The sequence below is a fragment of the Bombina bombina genome, chromosome 12 (genome assembly GCF_027579735.1).
Source record: "Bombina bombina isolate aBomBom1 chromosome 12, aBomBom1.pri, whole genome shotgun sequence".
NCBI classification, from domain to species: Eukaryota; Metazoa; Chordata; class Amphibia; order Anura; family Bombinatoridae; genus Bombina; species Bombina bombina.
The window spans coordinates 80,513,300-80,533,764 of NC_069510.1; the positions used below are offsets into that span (position 1 = coordinate 80,513,300).

Below are 20,465 nucleotides of genomic sequence, written 5' to 3' on the forward strand. Positions count from 1 at the left end.
AAACGTGCAGAAACAATAAAGAGGAACTGCAGTCAATGGGTGTCACTGTTGGGTAGTGAAAATGTAGCTGTGAAATGTTTATAATAAACAGCTTGCTATTGATGTAAACCCCACACACAGAGCTCATGTACTGAGTCCTACTGAGAACCTACAGAATGAGTTGACGACTCTCCTGACAGGGTCTAACTACTGCTGAGATCATACAAAACGACACCAGCTGATGCCCAACTGCTCACAGTTATACCAGCTTGTCTCAACACTGGAGATAAAACACTGTCAACAAGGATATATATAAAGTCTTTTTTGTAAGAAATGTTTTAGAATAACAACAACAACATATTCTGTACTCCTATTCATGGATACAATAAAATGATCATTAATAATTGAAATTGAATGTAAAGATGAATTGTACTGAAAAGGTCGTTCTACTGGAGTGCAAACACACAAGAGGTATGGAATGTTAACTCGGACCTCCCAACTGTCCCTATTTGAGGAGGGACAGTCACTGATTCTGAGCTCTGTCCCCACGTTCCCTGAAATAGTCATATGTCCTATTTGCTGAATTACACTTATCCCCACCCATGGAAAATATGGACAACGCCCAACAAATGCCCAGACACACCCACTAACCAACCAGCAATGCATTATTGGAGTTAGTTGAAAGCTAATACAAGAGGCATATGTGTACAGCCACCAATCATCAGCTCCTGAGCCTACCTAGGTATATTTGTCAACAAATGATACAAGAGAAAGAAACAAATTTAGATTACAGAAATTAATTGGAAAGTTGTTTAAAAGTGCATGCTCAAGCTGAATCATGGATACACTTGGGTTCATGCATGCCCCTTTTAAGGGCACATTTATTTAGGTATTGGGTTTGTAAAAGTGCTTTGGATACACATGGATTTTACCCAACAACTTTTCTACCTGATTTTGTGTTACTGTTTGCGTGTGACGAGCACAAACTAATGCTCGCGCGTGTTGTTTGTTGTGCTCGATTTATAATCTAGGCCAAAATGTTTCTTTTTAAAGGGACAGTCAACACCAGAATTTTTATTGTTTAAAAAGATAGATAATCCCTTTATTACCTATCTCCCCAGTTGTGCATAACCAACACAGTTATATTAATATACATTTTACTTCTGTGATTACCTTGTATCTAAGCCTCTGCAGACTGCCCCCTTATTTTAGTTCTTTTGACAGACTTGCATGTTAGCCAATCAGTGCTCACTCCAGGGTAACTTCATGTGCATGAGCTCAATGTTATCTATATGACACACATGAACTAATGCCCTCTAGTGGTCAAAATGCCTTCAAATTAGAGGCAGTCTTCAAGGTCTAAAAAAATTAGCATATCAACCTCCTAGATTTAGCTTTCAACTAAGAATACCAAAAGAACAAAGCAAAATTGGTGATAAAAGTAAATTGGGAAGTTGTTTAAAATTGCATGCCCTATTTAAATCATGAAAGTTTTTTTTGGGACTTGACTGCCCCTTTAATCATTTATATGATATAACAGTATGTTGAATTTATTTATTTTGCCTGAAAAAAAATCTCAGTTCTTTTTAAATCTTGCACAACAGCCAAACCGTGCTAGATCATGTGTGCCATATAGATAATATTGTGCTCACTCCCGTGAAGAATGTAAGGTTGTAAAATGCATTTAGATAAGGGGGCAGCTTGCAGAGCTAGATACAAGGTAATCACAGATGTTCAAAGTGTATTATTATTACTGTGTTGGTTATGAAGACCTGGATAATGGGCTAATAAAGGGATTAGCTATATTTCTTTAAAACATTACAGTTGTAGACTGTCCCTTTAAGAATAACGATTATGGGGCCTATTTATGAAAGGCCAGTCGGACATAATCCGACAGGGGACCTTGCTGAATGCGGAGAGCAATCTGCTCTCCGTATTCAGCTAGCAGCAGCAGCTCTTGTGAACTGCTGGTGCAACGCCGCCCCCTGCAAAAACAGCTGCTAGCAGGGGGGTGTCAATCAATCCGGATCGATTTTGATTCGGGTTGAATTGCAGCGTAGTGTCTGTCCGCCTCTCTGCAGACAGGCGGGAGCCAAGGTTATGGAGCAACGTACTTAGACCGCTGCTCCCATAACTTGTGTTTCTGGCGACTGAAGGCTCGCCAGAACACGGGCCCTCATAGCTCCAATACGGAGCTTGTTAAATTGGGCCCCTATGCAGAGAATAAGAGAGAGAGAAGACAAAGTAATGTCTTGTAAGTGATTTTTAAGGACATTTACATTAGCACACTATTTGTTGCCCATAATTTGTTTTTAACCCCAGCAAAATCATCACTTCCTATCCCTGAGCTGAACATGACTGGTTATTAGCAGCTACGCACATATGCTTCACCTGATTGGCTCAGCGGCTATGTTCAGCTCCAAAATGGACTATGGGCCGATTTATTATCCTGCGGACGGACATCATTAAATGCCGACAGCATAACGCTGTCAACATTTATCATTGCACAAGCATTTCTGGTGAACTGCATGTGGCAATGCTGCCCCCTGCAGTTTTGCGGGCCAATCAGCTGCTAGCAGAAGGTGTCAATCAACCTGATCATATGCGAACGGGCGATTGCTACCTCCGACTTTAGAGGCGGCGATGATTAAGGAGCAACGGTCTTAACTCCTGCGGAAACAGATCATTAGGGGCCGTTCGGGGCATGATTAAATCGGCCCCTTTCTCTGTTTTTTAACCTCTTTGTGAAAGTTAAACATATTCTATGCAAGAAATAGTGCAGTTTATTTGCAACTTGAATCCATTTATTATAGAGAGGAGATGTAAGGGAGAACTGTGTTATCAAGGGCTTTGGGCTAGATTACGAATGGATCGATTTAGTTTGTGCGCAAACGATATTGGGTTTTTGAGGCCGTTTGTGTGCAAGTTAAATTCTGCCCATATTACAAGATAAAAGTAAATGCGAACGTGTGAGCACAATCGTGATTTACACTAGAATGATTACTGTGACTTCAGAGCTCTGGGTAACTTTTACACAAGTCAAAAAGTGTTATTAAACATCAAAAATGCATTTAAAAGTACAGTTATTCATAATAACACTATCTAATAAAACATTTTTACAAAAATTTGCAATAAAATGTTATAAGGGCTTAAAGATATGGGGTCTCGGGCCAAAAAGTGCTTTTACATAGGGATACATAGGTACACGTATAAATATATGTATAGAAATATATATGCATGTATTTCTATACATATGTATATGCGTTTATAAATGTATATATGAATTTAAATATATATATATACACATATAAAGATATACATATGTATAGAAATACATACATATATCTCATTGCAATCCTGCCCTTGTGTTTGCGCAAGCATGCTAGCGCTTTCATTTATTTTTGTTCAAAACAAAGCTCTGTTAAAGTTCTATGGGAAAATATGATCCTGCGTTCTCAACTGCGCAAAGTCTTATTTTTTGTGCAAGGATGCGACCGTTGAGACTGTAATATTGTGTGCAACTGGGCGTGCGATGGTTAAAAAAAAGTTGAGTACAGATAAAGCGTTCCACTAGTAATCTTGCTCTTTGTTAGGTGTGATCAGAATTTGAACTTTATTCTAATGTGTATAGAAAGCCAAACAAGGGAATGGAACAGCACATAAACTGATACTGAAGAATGGATGAAGAGGATAAGTCTGAGAGAGCATTTAGCATGCAGTATAAGTAAAAATCCAGTTAACATGTGGTTTTAATGGTCAAAGCAGGAGATGCCAATAGAGTGAATAAGCATTTTAATGGAATATATCATTGGGAAAGAGAAAAAGTTCAAACCCACATGTATTTTTACTATAGAAGGGGGAGGTTACTAAATAAAGCAATTCACAAGGGAATTTATTTTTTACTAAGATTTTTTTTATTTAGCTTCAAATAAAGAATGTGAAAATGACAATTTTTTTTAGCAACTAAAAAAACTTTATTTAACCCACATTTGTCTTTTGGGATTGGCTACTAGATGTGTTCAGCTAGCTGCCAGTAGTGCAATGCTGTTCCTTCAGCAAAGGATAACAAGGAAATGAAGCAAATTTGATAATGGTAGTAAATTGGAAAGTTGTTTAAAATTGTATGTTCTATCTAAATCATGAAGGAACATTTGGGGATTTCCTGTCCCTTTAACTCCGCTAGAAGTAAGCTTTCAATGGAGACTTCATTGAGACTTCAGTGGAGCGCTAAGTCTTTCATTTTGATGGATTACCTATTTACCTATTTTTTAGAACGAAGAGGTTTCATCAATGCTGTATTGAACACCTTGGGCGCGATCCAATATCGATCGCAGTTTGCGGCGCAAGCGAGGGAACCGGCGTCGCCCGCAGTTTCAGCTCGCAACTCGAGCCATCCCATATAGGTCCCCGTCAGATGCTAACGTGCCGTAAGTCTCACAAACCAGCGATGTCCAGAAATCTGCGTAAGTACAAATTTCTGGCGTCGCCAGTGACTTGCGCCACGTTAGAATCTGCCGGCGCCTATAAAACCTGACTAAAGTCTAAAACACCCGCACTGTCTAACACGCCTCCCTAACATAGCCCGCACTGTCTAACACGCCTCCCTAACATAGCCCGCACTGTCTAACCCTCTATCCGCTATCCCCCCACACTAGCCTAACAATAAAAAAGCTATTAACCCCTAAACCGCCGCTCCTTTACCCCGCCGCAACCTAATAAAGTTATTAACCCCTAAACCGCCGCTCCCGTACCCCGCCGCCAGCTATATTATATCTATAACCCCCTAAAGTGAGCCCTTAACACCGCCGCCATCTATATTAAAATTATTAACCCCTAATCTAAGCCCCTTACACCGCCGCCATCTCTATTAAAATGATTAACCCCTAATTTAATCTACCTACCCTGCCGCCAGCTATATTATCTATATTAACCCTAAGTATATTATAGTTAATATAGGTATTACATTATATATATTAACTATATTAACCCTAATTATATTATGGTTAATATAGTTAATATAGTTACTATAGTATTTATATTAACTATATTAACTCTATCTAACCCTAACTAAATTTATATTAAATTAATCTAATTCATTTATAAACTAAAATATTCCTATTTAAATCTAAATACTTACCTATAAAATAAACCATAAGATAGCTACAATATAATTAATAATTACATTGTAGCTATGTTAGGGTTAATATTTATTTTACAGGTAAATTGTTAATTATTTTAACTAGGTATAATAGATATTAAATAGTTATTAACTATTTAATATCTACCTAGTTAAAATAATTACCCAATTACCTGTAAAATAAATCCTAACCTAAGTTACAAATACACCTACACTATCAATAAATTTAATAAACTACTAACATCTATCTAAAAATACAATTAAATTAACTAAACTAAATTACAAAAAAAAACAAACACTAAATTACAAAAAATAAAAAAAGATTACAAGATATTTAAGCTAATTACACCTATTCTAAGCCCCCTAATAAAATAATAAACCCCCAAAATAAAAAAAATTCCCTGCCCTATTCTAAATTCAACAAATTTCAAAGCTCTTTACCTTACCAGCCCTTAAAAGGGCCTTTTGTGGGGCATGCCCCAAAGAATTCAGCTCTTTTGCATACAAGAAATACAATACCCCCCCCCATTACAACCCACCACCCACATACCCCTATTCTAAACCCACCCAAACCCCCCTTAAAAAAGCCTAACACTACCCCCCTGAAGATCTCCCTACCTTGTCTTCACCACACCGGGCCGAACTCCTGATCCGATCCGGGCGATGTCTTCCTCCAAGCGGCAAAGAAGAATTCTTCCTCCGGCGATGTCTTCCTCCAAGCGGCAAAGAAGAATTCTTCCTCCGGCGACGTCTTCCTCCAAGCGGCAGCAAAGTCTTCATTCTTCCGGCGGCATCTTCAATCTTCTTTCTTCGCTCCGCCGCCGCCGCGGAGCATCCATCCCGGCCGACTGCTGAACTTGGAATGATGTACCTTTAAATGACGTCATCCAAGATGGCGTCCGCCGAATTCCGATTGGCTGATAGGATTCTATCAGCCAATCGGAATTAAGTTAAAAAAATCTGATTGGCTGATTGAATCAGCCAATCAGATTCAAGTTCAATCCGATTGGCTGATCCAATCAGCCAATCAGATTGAGCTCGCATTCTATTGGCTGATCGGAACAGCCAATAGAATGCGAGCTCAATCTGATTGGCTGATTGGATCAGCCAATCGGATTGAACTTGAATCTGATTGGCTGATTCAATCAGCCAATCAGATTTTTTTAACTTAATTCCGATTGGCTGATAGAATCCTATCAGCCAATCGGAATTCGGCGGACGCCATCTTGGATGACGTCATTTAAAGGTACATCATTCCAAGTTCAGCAGTCGGCCGGGATGGATGCTCCGCGGCGGCGGAGCGAAGAAAGAAGATTGAAGATGCCGCCGGAAGAATGAAGACTTTGCTGCCGCTTGGAGGAAGACGTCGCCGGAGGAAGAATTCTTCTTTGCCGCTTGGAGGAAGACATCGCCGGAGGAAGAATTCTTCTTTGCCGCTTGGAGGAAGACATCGCCCGGATCGGATCAGGAGTTCGGCCCGGTGTGGTGAAGACAAGGTAGGGAGATCTTCAGGGGGGTAGTGTTAGGCTTTTTTAAGGGGGGTTTGGGTGGGTTTAGAATAGGGGTATGTGGGTGGTGGGTTGTAATGGGGGGGGGTATTGTATTTCTTGTATGCAAAAGAGCTGAATTCTTTGGGGCATGCCCCACAAAAGGCCCTTTTAAGGGCTGGTAAGGTAAAGAGCTTTGAAATTTGTTGAATTTAGAATAGGGCAGGGAATTTTTTTTATTTTGGGGGTTTATTATTTTATTAGGGGGCTTAGAATAGGTGTAATTAGCTTAAATATCTTGTAATCTTTTTTTTATTTTTTGTAATTTAGTGTTTTTTTTTTTTTGTAATTTAGTTTAGTTAATTTAATTGTATTTTTAGATAGATGTTAGTAGTTTATTAAATTTATTGATAGTGTAGGTGTATTTGTAACTTAGGTTAGGATTTATTTTACAGGTAATTGGGTAATTATTTTAACTAGGTAGATATTAAATAGTTAATAACTATTTAATATCTATTATACCTAGTTAAAATAATTAACAATTTACCTGTAAAATAAATATTAACCCTAACATAGCTACAATGTAATTATTAATTATATTGTAGCTATCTTGTGGTTTATTTTATAGGTAAGTATTTAGATTTAAATAGGAATATTTTAGTTTATAAATGAATTAGATTAATTTAATATAAATTTAGTTAGGGTTAGATAGAGTTAATATAGTTAATATAAATACTATAGTAACTATATTAACTATATTAACCCTAATATAATTAGGGTTAATATAGTTAATATATATAATGTAATACCTATATTAACTATAATATACTTAGGGTTAATATAGATAATATAGCTGGCGGCGGGGTAGGTAGATTAAATTAGGGGTTAATCATTTTAATAGAGATGGCGGCGGTGTAAGGGGCTTACATTAGGGGTTAATCATTTTATATAGGTGGCGGCGGTGTAAGGGGTCAGATTAGGGGATAGATAAGGTAGATGGCGGCGGTTTTAGAGGCTCACAGTAGGGGGTTAGTTTATGTAGATGGCGGCGGGGTCCGGGAGCGGCGGTTTAGGGGGTAATAACTTTATTAGGGATTTCGGGGGGGGGGGGGGATCGCGGTTGACAGGTAGATAGACATTGCGCATGCGTTAGGTGTTAGGTTTATTTTCTAGTTAGTTTAGGGAGTTACGGGGCTCCAATAGTCAGCGTAAGGCTTCTTACGGCTGCTTTTTGTGGCGAGGTGAAAATGGAGTAAGTTTTCTCCATTTTCGCCACGTAAGTCCTTACGCTGCATATTGGATACCAAACTGCGCGGGTTTGGTATACCTGCCTATGGCCCAAAAAACTGCGGGCGACGGCAGAAATATACGCGCGTAACTTCTAGGTTACGCCGTATATGTGATACCAAATCCGCGCAAATATTGGCGTCGCCGGCTTTTGCGGGCGACGCTTTATATTGGATCGACCCCCTTATTTCCGGCCATAAAGTAAAATTGCTCAAATGATTTGGAAAGTAGTTTCATTCCTGCTTTGGAAAACCAGCCGGCATACTTTTAGAATTCCAAGAATTATTCTTATTGCCTAATCAGTTCAGATAATGACACATTTGCTAACTCTTTAAAGAGTCATATTTCGGCTTTTTCTGTTTCATACTACAGGAAAATTGCTAAGTGTCTTGACATAAAAGCTTTTTTTCAAGCTTAGTCAGGATATATTCAGTGTCTAAACCAATTTCTCCTCTTTCGAAAAATTAATTTGTTTTGTTTTCTTCACATTTTCAGGTTTTTGTTTTCAAAACCTGAATGTTTTGGACATTTAGCTTCTGTCTTGGAAGTTTTTTGTTGTTTTTAGCAATATCTTCTGCTAGAAGACTTTCTCATTTTTTACCTTAAAGGGACACTCTTTTATGTTTCAGATAGAGCAGCAGTTTTAAGACACTTTCCAATTTACTTCCATTATCACATTTTGCACAGTATTTTTATATTCACGCTTTCTAGGGAACAAGATCCTACTGAGCATGTGCATAAGCTCCCAGGGTATACGCATACTAGTTTGTGATTGCTGATAATAGAAGTAAAATATAAAGTTGTTCAAAATGGTATTTTGTATCTAAATCACGAATGTTTAAGTTTGACTTTACTGTCCCTTTAAATACGCTCATTAACTTGCAAAAAGGCTTCTCAAACATATCCCATCATGTACTCTAGCCAAAGCCAAGAAGCACCATCAGTGTACCCTACATGACATAAGCACTAAGGGCTAGATTTATTATGCCCCTACGGCAGCAAGTTCTGACAAGAACTTGCTCGCCGCGATTTATCAAGCAGCGGACACCAAACCGCTGCTTCCCTAAACTCTTCGCCACCTCTATACTGGCGAAATTCAATCTCCTCAGTCGAGTCCGACCGAGGAGATTGACAGCTCCTGCCCGCGCGTGATTGGTTGTGCGCGGGCAGGGGGCGGGATTGCACATGAGCGCAAAATTGCGCTCGTGTGCAATGTTAATTACCTACGGGTAATTTCGCCCCGCCACAGGCGAGCTGAGGCGTACTGGGGCGCGTATACGTGCCCCTGTACGCCTAAGCTATGATAAATCTAGCCCTAACTATATATTCTTCCTGCACTTTATCCACTCTCCTCCACAAACTTACTGGATTCTAACACTTTAACACTGACATTGGTGCACCATAAGAGTTGAGATCCTATACCGAGGATTTTGGGGAAAGTTGACATTCATACAAGCTTAAAGTGATGGTAAATCCTAGAATTTGTGAAACGTTAGGATTTACCAGTGCTACAGATAAAGGGGACTATAAAATACTTCATACTGAAAGTTCCTTTATTTGCCTGCAGCGTATGCAGCGATGAGCGACTTAGGCCTCCCACGGCAGAACGCTATTTTTTTAATGAGATGACGTTTCCATCTCTTAGCCAATAGCCGTGCAGCCCAGCTGGCATTATGCTGTATGTCTAGCATGCTATTGACTAACATCACCTCAATGATAAAATAGCGTTCTGCTGTAGGTGGCCTAAGGCGCTCAGTATAGCATACGCTGCAGACAAATAAAGGAACTTTAAGCATGAAGTATTTTATACTTCATGACCAAAAGTCCCCTTTAATTTACATCACTGGTAAATTGTAGTGTTTCAAAAATGCTAGGATTTACCATCACTTTAATGACCATCTGACCATAAATTTAATATAATCCCAAAGGCTATTTAACCCTGACTTAATATAGTATAAATAATGATGCGACATAAATCCTAATAACCATTTGACCTTGGGTCTTTTATAATTCCATCAAATAGGTGACTTTTTGATGCTATACAATTCCAATTAATAATCATGTAGCTTAATCTTATAAATAATAAACATGTGACATCATATAATATATATAATAAAGACAATAATAATATTTAAATATTATACTAAAGGAGTGTCAGGTTTCATGAGTGCCTAAATAAAACAGTAATAACCATTAAAAACTACCCTAATAAGCAAAGAAATATAATTACTGGATAAAATATAAAAAAGGTCATCAATATGACGTAGATTGTTAAAAACATGTTGCTACACAGCTATGTTAATATATCAATCACTTCTGTGCTGTGTGTCAGTTATTCATGTACGGTTCATATTTCAGCCTAATTAGATCCATATGTTTTTTTGAAGTGTATCATGGTACACATAGGGGAAGGAATCTCTTAGCGCTTACCTGTCTGACACAGCAATCTGTTCCAGCATGGCGGATCCTGTGTTTGTCTTCCAGTTTCCAGATATAGAAGTTCTCCTGGGTATTAGCAAATGGAAAATGGACAGAAAGGGATAAAAATATATTAATATTCATAATTTCCTACATTACCCCTTATATTCAGAATATGCCTGGTGCACTAAAGAATAGTCATTATGGTAACAGCAAATCTTGAAAGGTATTTTTGCAGCACCCATTTATTTTCCTATATTCTCCAAATAGTATTTATTTATTTTACTACAGATCAATGATCATTGGTTGTCTTTTCCATTAAAGGGACATGAAACTCAAAATACGAATTTAAAGGGACACTAAACCAAACATTTTTCTTTCACGATTCAGATAGAGCATGCAATTTTAAGCAACTCTATCCTTTACTTCTATAATCAATTTTTCTTTGTTCTCTTGCTATCTTTATTTAAAAAGCAGGAATGCTTAGGAGCCGGCCCATTTTAGGTTCAGCACCCTGGATAGCACTTGCTTATTGGTGGCTACATTTAGCCACCATTAAGCAAGCGTAACCCAGGTTCTGAACCAAAAATAGGCCAGCTCCTAAGCTTTACATTCCTGTTTTTTAAATAAAGATAGCAAGAGAACGAAGAAAAATTGATAATAGGAGTACATTGGAAAATAGCTTAAAATTGCCTGCTCTATCTGAATCATGAAAGAAAAAATTTGGTTTAGTGTCCATTTAAAGGGGCTTTAAACCCCAATTATGATTAAAAAAAAGTTTTCAACTGAATTCTATGGGGCCGATTTTTCAAGGGCCGAATGATGCCCCTGTTTCCGCACGAGCCTTCAGGCTCGCCGGAAGCATCAGTTATGAAGCAGTGGTATAAAGACAGCTGCTCCTTAACTGGTTCGCTGCCTCTGAGACTGCCGACATCAATCAACCCGATCCTATACGATGGATTGATTGACACCCCCTGCTAGTGGCCGATTGGCCGCAAATCTGCAGGGGGCAGCATTGCACAAACAGTTCAGAAGAATTGCTTGTGCAAAGTCGGCATTTAGCGATGTCTGTCGGACATGAAACGCTACAGCGTATCATGTCGGACAGACATTGATAAATCAGTCCCTATTATTCTTTGCATTCTTTGTTGAAAAGCATACCTGGGTAGATAGCATGCAAGTGTCTGGAGCACTGGCAAGAAATACTGCAACCATATAGTGCTCTTGCAAATGTATAACTTCCTTGCATAACTGCTGGCATATAGTGCTGCAGAGACGTGCAGCCTTCTGAGCCTTCTTATCTGCTTTTCAACAAAGGACAACAAAAGAATAAGTAAATTTGTTAACAGAAGTAAATTGTATGATGAATTTGAATCATGTAAGAAAAATGTTGAGTTTCATATCCCTTTACCTCCATACATCAATCCCAACTTGACCCATTTTGACAGGAGCATTTCATGGTTATTCCATTCCATAAACTTTATACCAAAAGATCGTATTTTACATAAGATGAAAACTGTGTGCACCAATCTAACTGCCCCATTTTTACTGAATGAATGATTTTTTTTAATTACAAGTTACACTTGGAGGGGCTTAAAACTCGTTTATTAATTTAACACAAGTTTTGGAAAAGCAAAAAGAGAAAATTGCAAACTGAAATACAAAACATTCAAATTGAACGTGGAAATAAAATGAATAAAAAGATGAAGTTTTGCACTGGATCTTTTAAAGGGATATAAAACCCAAACTTTTTCTGTCATAATTCAGATAGAGCATGCGATTGTAAACAACTTTCTGATTTACATCTATTATCAAATTGTCGTGGTATCATTTGTTGAAAAGCAGGGACATATCCTTAGGGGCCGGCCCATTTCTGGAGCACTATATGTCCGCAGTTTTGCCAGAATATTATCCATTTGTAAGAGCACTATATGGCAGCACTCTTTCCTACCATATAGTGGTCCAGATGCCTATCTAGGTATCTCTTCAACACAGAATATAATAGGAACGAAGCAAATTTGATACTAGAGGTCAATTGGAAACTTTTTTAAATGGTCTGTTCTGTCGGAATCACAAAATATTTTTTGGGCTTCCTAGCCCTTTAATGGTGTATGAGTGTGTATGAGTAAGCAGCAATTACATTTTCTTCCATTGAGACATTTAATTGGACTGTTATATTCTACACAATGTTACAGAGTCACTCATGTTGGACAATGTCTTGCATAATATAAGATGCTTTTGTCTGTTAATAGTCATTTACATAGACATTCATCGCAAGAGACACCGTGTAGCCAAGGCATACGATTCATACACTTCTCAGAGGATATGCTAAGAAAGATTACAAAAAACCAAATGTTATTGCTGACCATTCACATAACTCATAACCGGAATTAAGCAGCAGTTTGGAGTTGCCCTGGTAACAACATTGTACTCTAACATTTTGTCCCCTTTAATGTGTCAACGATGGTTTATTTTACCTGCTAGAGTGTATTTAATTGTTTGCAAACTGCTCTTTTACCTTTATTTTGTTATTTGAAATAGCTAATGATGCCTCTTGTATCCCCACCTATACTGAAGATATGTGTAACAAATGTTTTCTCTGTAGATGTTGTATGTGAAATAGCTGGTTGTGCTTATTGAACCCCCCATCCATAATTAGCATTTCAGTATCTAACATACAGGTAGATTACGAGTTATGCGCGCTAGAGAGTATTTAACGAACGCAACAAAAGTTGTGCTATTTCACCCTCCATAGCGCTGCCATTACAAGTTTTGAAACAGCCGGCTTGTGTGCGCGATATGGTTGCATTGAGCATCATACTGCACAAAATACAAGCGCTGTTTTGACGTTCTCATGCACGCTTTACCCATAGACATCAATGGGGAGAGTGTATTAGAAAAAAATGAATGAAAAGCTCCGTAACGCAGCCCCATTGATGTCTTTGGGGAAAAAAAAGTTATGTTTAAACCTAACACCCCTAACATAAACCCCACATCTAAACACCCCTAAAACTGCCCCCCGACATCGCCAACGCCTACATAAAGTTATTAACCCCTAATCTGCTGCCCCCGACATCGCTGTCACCTACATAAATTTATTAACCCCTAATCTGCTGCCCCCGACATCGCTGTCACCTACATAAACTTATTAACCCCTAATCTGCTGCTCCCGACTTCGCTGTCACCTACATAAACTTATTAACCCCTAATCTGCTGCCCCCAACATCGCTGTCACCTACATAAACGTATTAACCCCTAATCTGCTGCCCCCGACATCGCTGTCACCTACATAAACTTATTAACCCCTAATCTGCCGCTCCCCAACATCGCCACCACTAAATAAACCCCTAAACCTCTGGCCTCCCACATCACTACCACTAAATAAACCTATTAACCCCTAAACTGCCAGCCCCCAACATCTCAACAACCTAAATTAAACTATTAACCCCTAAACCTAACCCTAACCCTAAACTTAACACCCCCTAACTTTAACATAATTAAACATTGAGCTAAATTAAAGTTACAATTATTAACTAAATAATACCTATTTAAAACTAAATACAAACTTACCTGTGAAATAAAACCTAAGCTAGCTACAATATAACTAATAGTTATATTGTAGCTAGCTTAGGTTTTATTTTTATTTCACAGGTAAGTTTGTATTTATTTTAACTAGGTAGACTAGTTAGTAAATAGTTATTAACTATTTAATAACTACCTAGCTAAAATAAATACAAACGTACCTGTCAAATAAAACCTAAGCTGCCTTACACTAAAACCTAACATAAAAAACACTAAAATTACAAAAAACATTATCCAAAACAATAAAAATTATTCCTATTCTAATACCCTGTTTAAAAAACCCCCTAACAGTATACAACCCCCCCCCCCCCAAACCCACAAAATAAAAATAAAGTAAAACCTAATCTACCCATTGCCCTGAAAAGGGCATTTGTATGAGCATTGCCCTTAAAAGGGCATTAAGCTCTTTTTCCTGCCCTTAAAAGGGCATTAAGCTCTTTTATGAAATGCCCAACCCCTAATCTAAAAATAAAACCCCACCAAAACGAAAATAAACATTACACAAAATAACAAACGAATTATCCAAAATAATAAAAATTATTCCTATTCTAATACCCATTTAAAAAAAAAAAAAAAAAAACACCCCAAAGTAAAAGAAACATAATCTATAATAGGGCCTTTTGTAAGGCATTGCCCTAAAGATATCAGCTCTTTTTCTAAAAACCTCCCAAACGAACAAAATAAAAAAAAACATAATCTACCCTGCAAAGGGCATTTGTATGGGCATTGCCCTGAAAAGGGCATTCAGCTATTTTTCTGCCCACCCTAATCTAAAAAAAAACCTTTAAAAAAACCTAACACTAACCCCTCTTTAGGTACTCACAGTTGTTGAAGTCCCGCTTGAACAATCTTCATCCCTGCAGCTCCATCTTCATCCAGGTGGCATCTTCATCCAGGCGGCTCCATCTTCATCCATTACGGGACCGGCTTCTTCATCCCTGCGGAGGCGGAGCGGTCTATGCGAAAGGTCCAAGGTGGAGGTCCAGGCGAAGGTCCAATGCGGAGGTCCAGGCGAAGGTCCAGGCGGAGGTCCATTGATCCGACGTGGAGGTCCTCTTCATGCGATCGTCCGCCGCACACTGAGGATTGAAATGCAAGATACCCCTTGTATACTGGGGATACCATTGCATTCCTATTGGCTGAACATTTTGAATCAGCCAATAGGAATTAGGGCTGATAAAATCCTATTGGCTGTTCAAATCAGCCAATAGGATTTAAGCAGCTTTCATTCTATTAGCTGATTTTGGTAAAACAGCTGTTTAACTTAGGGCAATGCTCTACATAAGACCATTTTAAGGGCTATTGGTAGTTTATTGTAGGCTAGGGTTTTTTTTTTATTTTGGGTGGGCTTTTTTATTTTTATAGGGCTATTAGATTAGGTGTAATTCTTTTTTTATTTTTGATAATTTCGTTTGTTATTTTTCGTAATTTAGTGTTTTTTATTTTTTGTAATTTAGTATTTTTATTTTTTGTAATTAGATACTTTGTAATTTTTAAAGTAGTTTTAGGATTTTTTTAATGTGTATTTTAGTTTTCTTTAATTGGTAGTTAGTTTAATTTTAGTTTAATAGTTATATTAGTTTAATTGTTGGTAGTTTAAACTTCGTTTTTTTAATTTGACAGGTAAGTTTTAATTCTATTTAAGATAGGGAAATTGTAATGTTAATATAAAGTTAGGGGGGGCGTTAGGTTTGGGGGTTACTAATTTAAATTAGATTATTGGGATGTGGGTGGATTTTAATTGTATATGTTACTTCACACTGTACAATAATGAATCAGGAAAGTCTGAATGTAAACTCACTCAAATCCACACATACCCCATCCCCCATACATATCTGTACCATACATCAATACAAAACTAAAACAGTAAAAATGAAAAGTCAACACAACAATTGATACAACATAAATTGATAACCATAACACCCCCAGGGCGTCCCCAGGGGGTGAAGACCAGCACCACCTGTATTCAAAAATAATAGAAAAAACTGTTCAGCTTTTGCACAAATCAGGAAAGTTCTTTATATATGAAGATGTAGTAGAAAAAAGATCCAAGACATTGAAACAATTAATGGATCAAGGCCATCTCACTCTGTTCCGGTTATTGCATGAATGACCATATACTTTTATGATGCTTCTAGGATCTTGTTATATCTTTGGTATATTGTTGTGTTACAGTCCCAAGATAATAATAAATTGCTACAAATATTTGTAATCCTTGATTTGTATATCATGGAGAGTCACAAGCACATGTGTCACCTGTTGTAACTTGAAACATGTATTCACAATAATATTACATGTGGTAATATCAATACTGTGCATATAAATGTCCCTCCAATCGAGCTGACATGTGAATGGCCACAATTTCTTGGTGTAATTGGCTATGTTGAAGGGAGATATACATACAATGCAGGTCCAACCTCACACCCTTTAAACTTCACTCACAGTGTACTGACTGACTCTGCAGTAAAAGTTCCGCTCTCGAGTTCTGCACACTTGCCCAGATACACAGTTCAAACTTCAGGTACCTTGTATTGCTCAAATAGTTACCGGGATCTTAAATGCAGCTCGGGCTGGTGGAGAATCACAAGTAACAGTGTTACCTTGGATGTCATATGCTTGTATGCCAGGTACTACCGTGAGACTTGTCACCGACGTTCCCTTCAGTGTGGAAATGGACCGCTCTCGAGTTACTCCAATCTCACCTACTATGCCAAAACCGTTCACCGTTACCCTGGAATGTGGCTCGAACAGCACGAACATGAACAGGTGATAACGTCTTACTAATTCCGACGCGCGTTTCGGGACTCTGCCCCTTTCTCGAGGAATATACATAATATATATAAAGTGGTGCGGTAACTGTATGGTAATTAAATATTTATTATAGTGTGGGCGATGTTGAGGTGCGGGGGAATAGGGGTTAATAACTTTAGTATAGTGCAGCGATGTCGGGAAACGGCGGAATAGGGGTTAATAAACTGTATTAGTGGCGGCGATGTCGGGAGCGGCAGATTAGGGGTTAATAGCTTTAATATAGTATTTGCGATGCGGGAGGGCCTCGGTTTAGGGGTTAATAGGTAGTTTATGGGTGTTAGTGTACTTTGTAACACTTTAGTTATTAGTTTTATGTAACAGTTTTGTTGCATAAAACTCATAACTACTGCTCTCAGATGGCGGTACGGATCTTGTCGTTATAGGGTGTAAGGCAAGCTTTTTAGCCTCACCGCAAAACTCGTTATGGCTGCGCTATGGAAGTCCAATGAAAAAACGTCATTTTTTAAGTACGGGACAGACGTTGCGTTACAGGCTAAAAGGCTTGCGATACAGCTATACCGACAAGACTTGATATGGCTGCGTTGCTGTTTTAACAATGAAATTACCAATTTTTCAGCGTTAAAACACGAACGCACAACTCGTAATCTACCTGATAGATAACATCAGCATGTCTGCTTTACTTGTAGCCTAAGTCCATTTTTATGTCCTAGGGCAGAGATGGCTAACCTTGGCACCCCTGATGTTTTGGAACTACATTTCCCACAATGCTCAGCTAGACTGCAGAGTGCCTAAGCATCATGGGAAATGTAGTTCCAAAACATCTGGGGTGCCAAGGTTAGCCCTCACTGTCCTAAGGGATGGTTTTAATAAGAAAAAAAGCTATTTCAAATACAGAAATAAACATGAAGGAACATGTAGCTGAAAAATATAATTTTTGTACTATTCACCAGAAATTCTCAGTGGCTTCCAGGCAGTACGTTATCTGTGTGTTTAACTCTTTTCATGGGTTATACAGATAGCGTTCAAGGGCATGTAGTGCAAAATGACATGCACTAATGAATTACACTATCTCATTTTACACTGTGATGTCCCTTCAAGGGGATTTCTAGTGTAAAAATTAAATTCTGTATTTAATTAAATCACTTCTTCTTTTGCCATTTGATTAATGGATCAAATTGACCAAATTGGTATTGACAAATTGTTTAAACTCTGTAACCAGCCAAAATGTTGAGGATCCACAATTTTTTTTAGAAGCAAGAAATATATAGACATATTTAAAATAATCCAACAAGTTTGAATGAAGGAATGAAACATTTAGGAACAGCGGCATTCCGGCTCCAGAGATTTATCAGAATCTTGGCAATTTAGCAGATAAATGTCCAGCATAACTTTGAAAGGTTTGTTAAAGTTACAATCTGTGCTATGCTTAGTAATTTTATCTGCCACAAATATATATTTGAACTTTTTCTTGACGTAGAATTTGCAAGAGGATCTCTAGCATCCATGCTGTTTGGGTCTGTTGTTTTAAATCATTTTCCCACTTCATTGTCTTTTTCCTTTGCAAAAGTTAATTAAATTTATATCATACACTCACTTTTCTTTTAACCCATACTGTACATTCTTTCTATAAATATATCAGCTGCAACACAGTAACATACGTCACTCATAGTAATATACGTCAGCAGTAATCATTCTTAAAGGGATATGAAACCCAAAAATGTTCTTTTCTGATTCAGAGAATACCATTAAAAAAAGTTTCCAACTTACTTATATTATCAAAATTGCTTTGTTCCCATGATATTCTGTGATGAAGAGATACCTAGGTAGGCATCTGGAGCACTTTATGGCAGGAAATAGTGCTGCCATCTAGTGCTCTTGCAAATGGATAAGATTCTTACAAAACTGCTGCCATATAGTGCTCCAGAAATGAGCTGGCTCCTAAGCTTACAACCCTGATTTTCAACAAAAAGATAGCAAGGGAACAAAGAGAAATGATAATAGATGTAAATTAAAAAGTTGTTTAAAATCGCATATTCCATCTGAATTATAAAAGACAAAATCAGAGGCGCCCAAAATTTTTACTCCCATAAGCTATAGACAGACAATGCTCAAACAGCACCTTGATTTCTTTGTACCCTTAATAGGGTTCCTTGGTGACCGGTGGTATAGAGGGGACTGCTATCCTCTCTCATATATCAATACAATGGAATTCCACAGCACCCAGGATTCATGATAAAATGAAGAAATTTATTGAGGTACAAACAATAGCAACGTTTAGGGAATGTTTCCCTTAATCATGCTATTGTTTGTACCTCAATAAATTTCTTCATTTTATCATGAATCCTGGGTGCTGTGGAATTCCATTGTATTGATATAAGCTAACATAGAACCGCGTTGCGAATCGGTATCACATATTCAGTGCAAGGACTTACGCGCGAAAAAGGAGAAATTTTACTCCATTTTAACCTCGCCACACATAGGCAGGCGCAGCAAGCCTTGCTGTGAAAATGTGAACACCGTAACTCCCATAACTGCCTGAAAATATTAACAAACACCTAACGCATGCGCCACATCTATCTACCTGGCAACCGCCAACCCCCCACGCAATAACTAATAAAGTATATTAACCCCTAATCCGCCATTAACCCACATCGCAATAAACCTAATAACTGTATTAAGCCCTAATCAGCCATTAACCCACATAACTATAAACCTAATAAATGTATTAACCCCTAATCCGCCATTAACCCACATCGCAATAAACCTAAAAAATGTATTAACCCCTAATCCACCATTAACCCACAACGCAATAAACCTAACAAAACTATTAACCCCTAATCCGCCAAACCCACAATAATCCTAATAAATATATTAACCCCTAATCCATCAACCCCCCACAACGCAAATAACAAATTAAATTACTAAGCCCCCTAACCTAACAGCCCCTAAATTAACCCCAATTACCTAAATTAAATTACCTAAATTAAAAAATACTAAGTTACGATTAATATAAAAAAGCTAACATTACATAAAATTAATTAAAAAAAACAAAATGTATGCTTACCTGATAAATTTCTTTCTTTCTTGACACCGTGAGTCCACGGGATCATCAATTACTGTTGGGAATATCACTCCTGGCCAGCAGGAGGAGGCAAAGAGCACCACAGCAAAGCTGTTAAGTATCACCTCCCTTCCCACAAACCCCAGTCATTCGACCAAAGGAAAAGGAGAAAAAGGAAATAACACAAGGTGCAGAGGTGCCTGAGGTTTACATAACAAAAACTGTCTGTAATACCGGGAGGGAGGACTTTCTGTGTCAAGAAAGAAATATATTTATCAGGTAAGCATACATTTTGTTTTCTTTCTAATGACACGGTATCATCAATTACTGTTGGGAATCAATACCAAAGCTAGAGGACACAGATGATAAGGGAGGGACAAGAACCTTTCTCCCAAAAGAAGCCTCAGCCGAGGCAGAAGTATCAAATTTATAGAATTTAGAAAAAGTGTGCAAAGAAGATCAAGTCGCAGCCTTACAGATCTTTTCTACAGGAGCCTCATTCTTGAAGGCCCAAGAAGAAGACACCGCCCTAGTGGAGTAAGCTGTAATTCTCTCAGGGGGCTGCTGTCCAGCAGTCTCATAAGCCAAACAAATATAACTTCTCAACCAGAGAGAAAGAGAAGTGGCAGAAGCTTTCTGACCCTTACGTTTTCCAGAAAAACACACAAACAATTGGACATCCGGCACATTCGCCAGACGCTTGTGCAACAGAATAGATAAAGCAGAAATCTGACCTTTAAGG

General features: G+C 38.0%; 1 protein-coding gene across 1 annotated transcript in view; it reads right to left on the reverse strand.

The window, feature by feature from the left end:
* SYN1 (synapsin I) overlaps positions 1–20,465 on the reverse strand; it is a 437,372-nt gene that overhangs the window by 95,650 nt on the left and 321,257 nt on the right. The window contains exon 8 of the mRNA XM_053695581.1: positions 10,321–10,395. Coding sequence (XP_053551556.1) covers positions 10,321–10,395 — 75 coding nt within the window. The remainder of the gene's footprint in view (positions 1–10,320; positions 10,396–20,465) is intronic.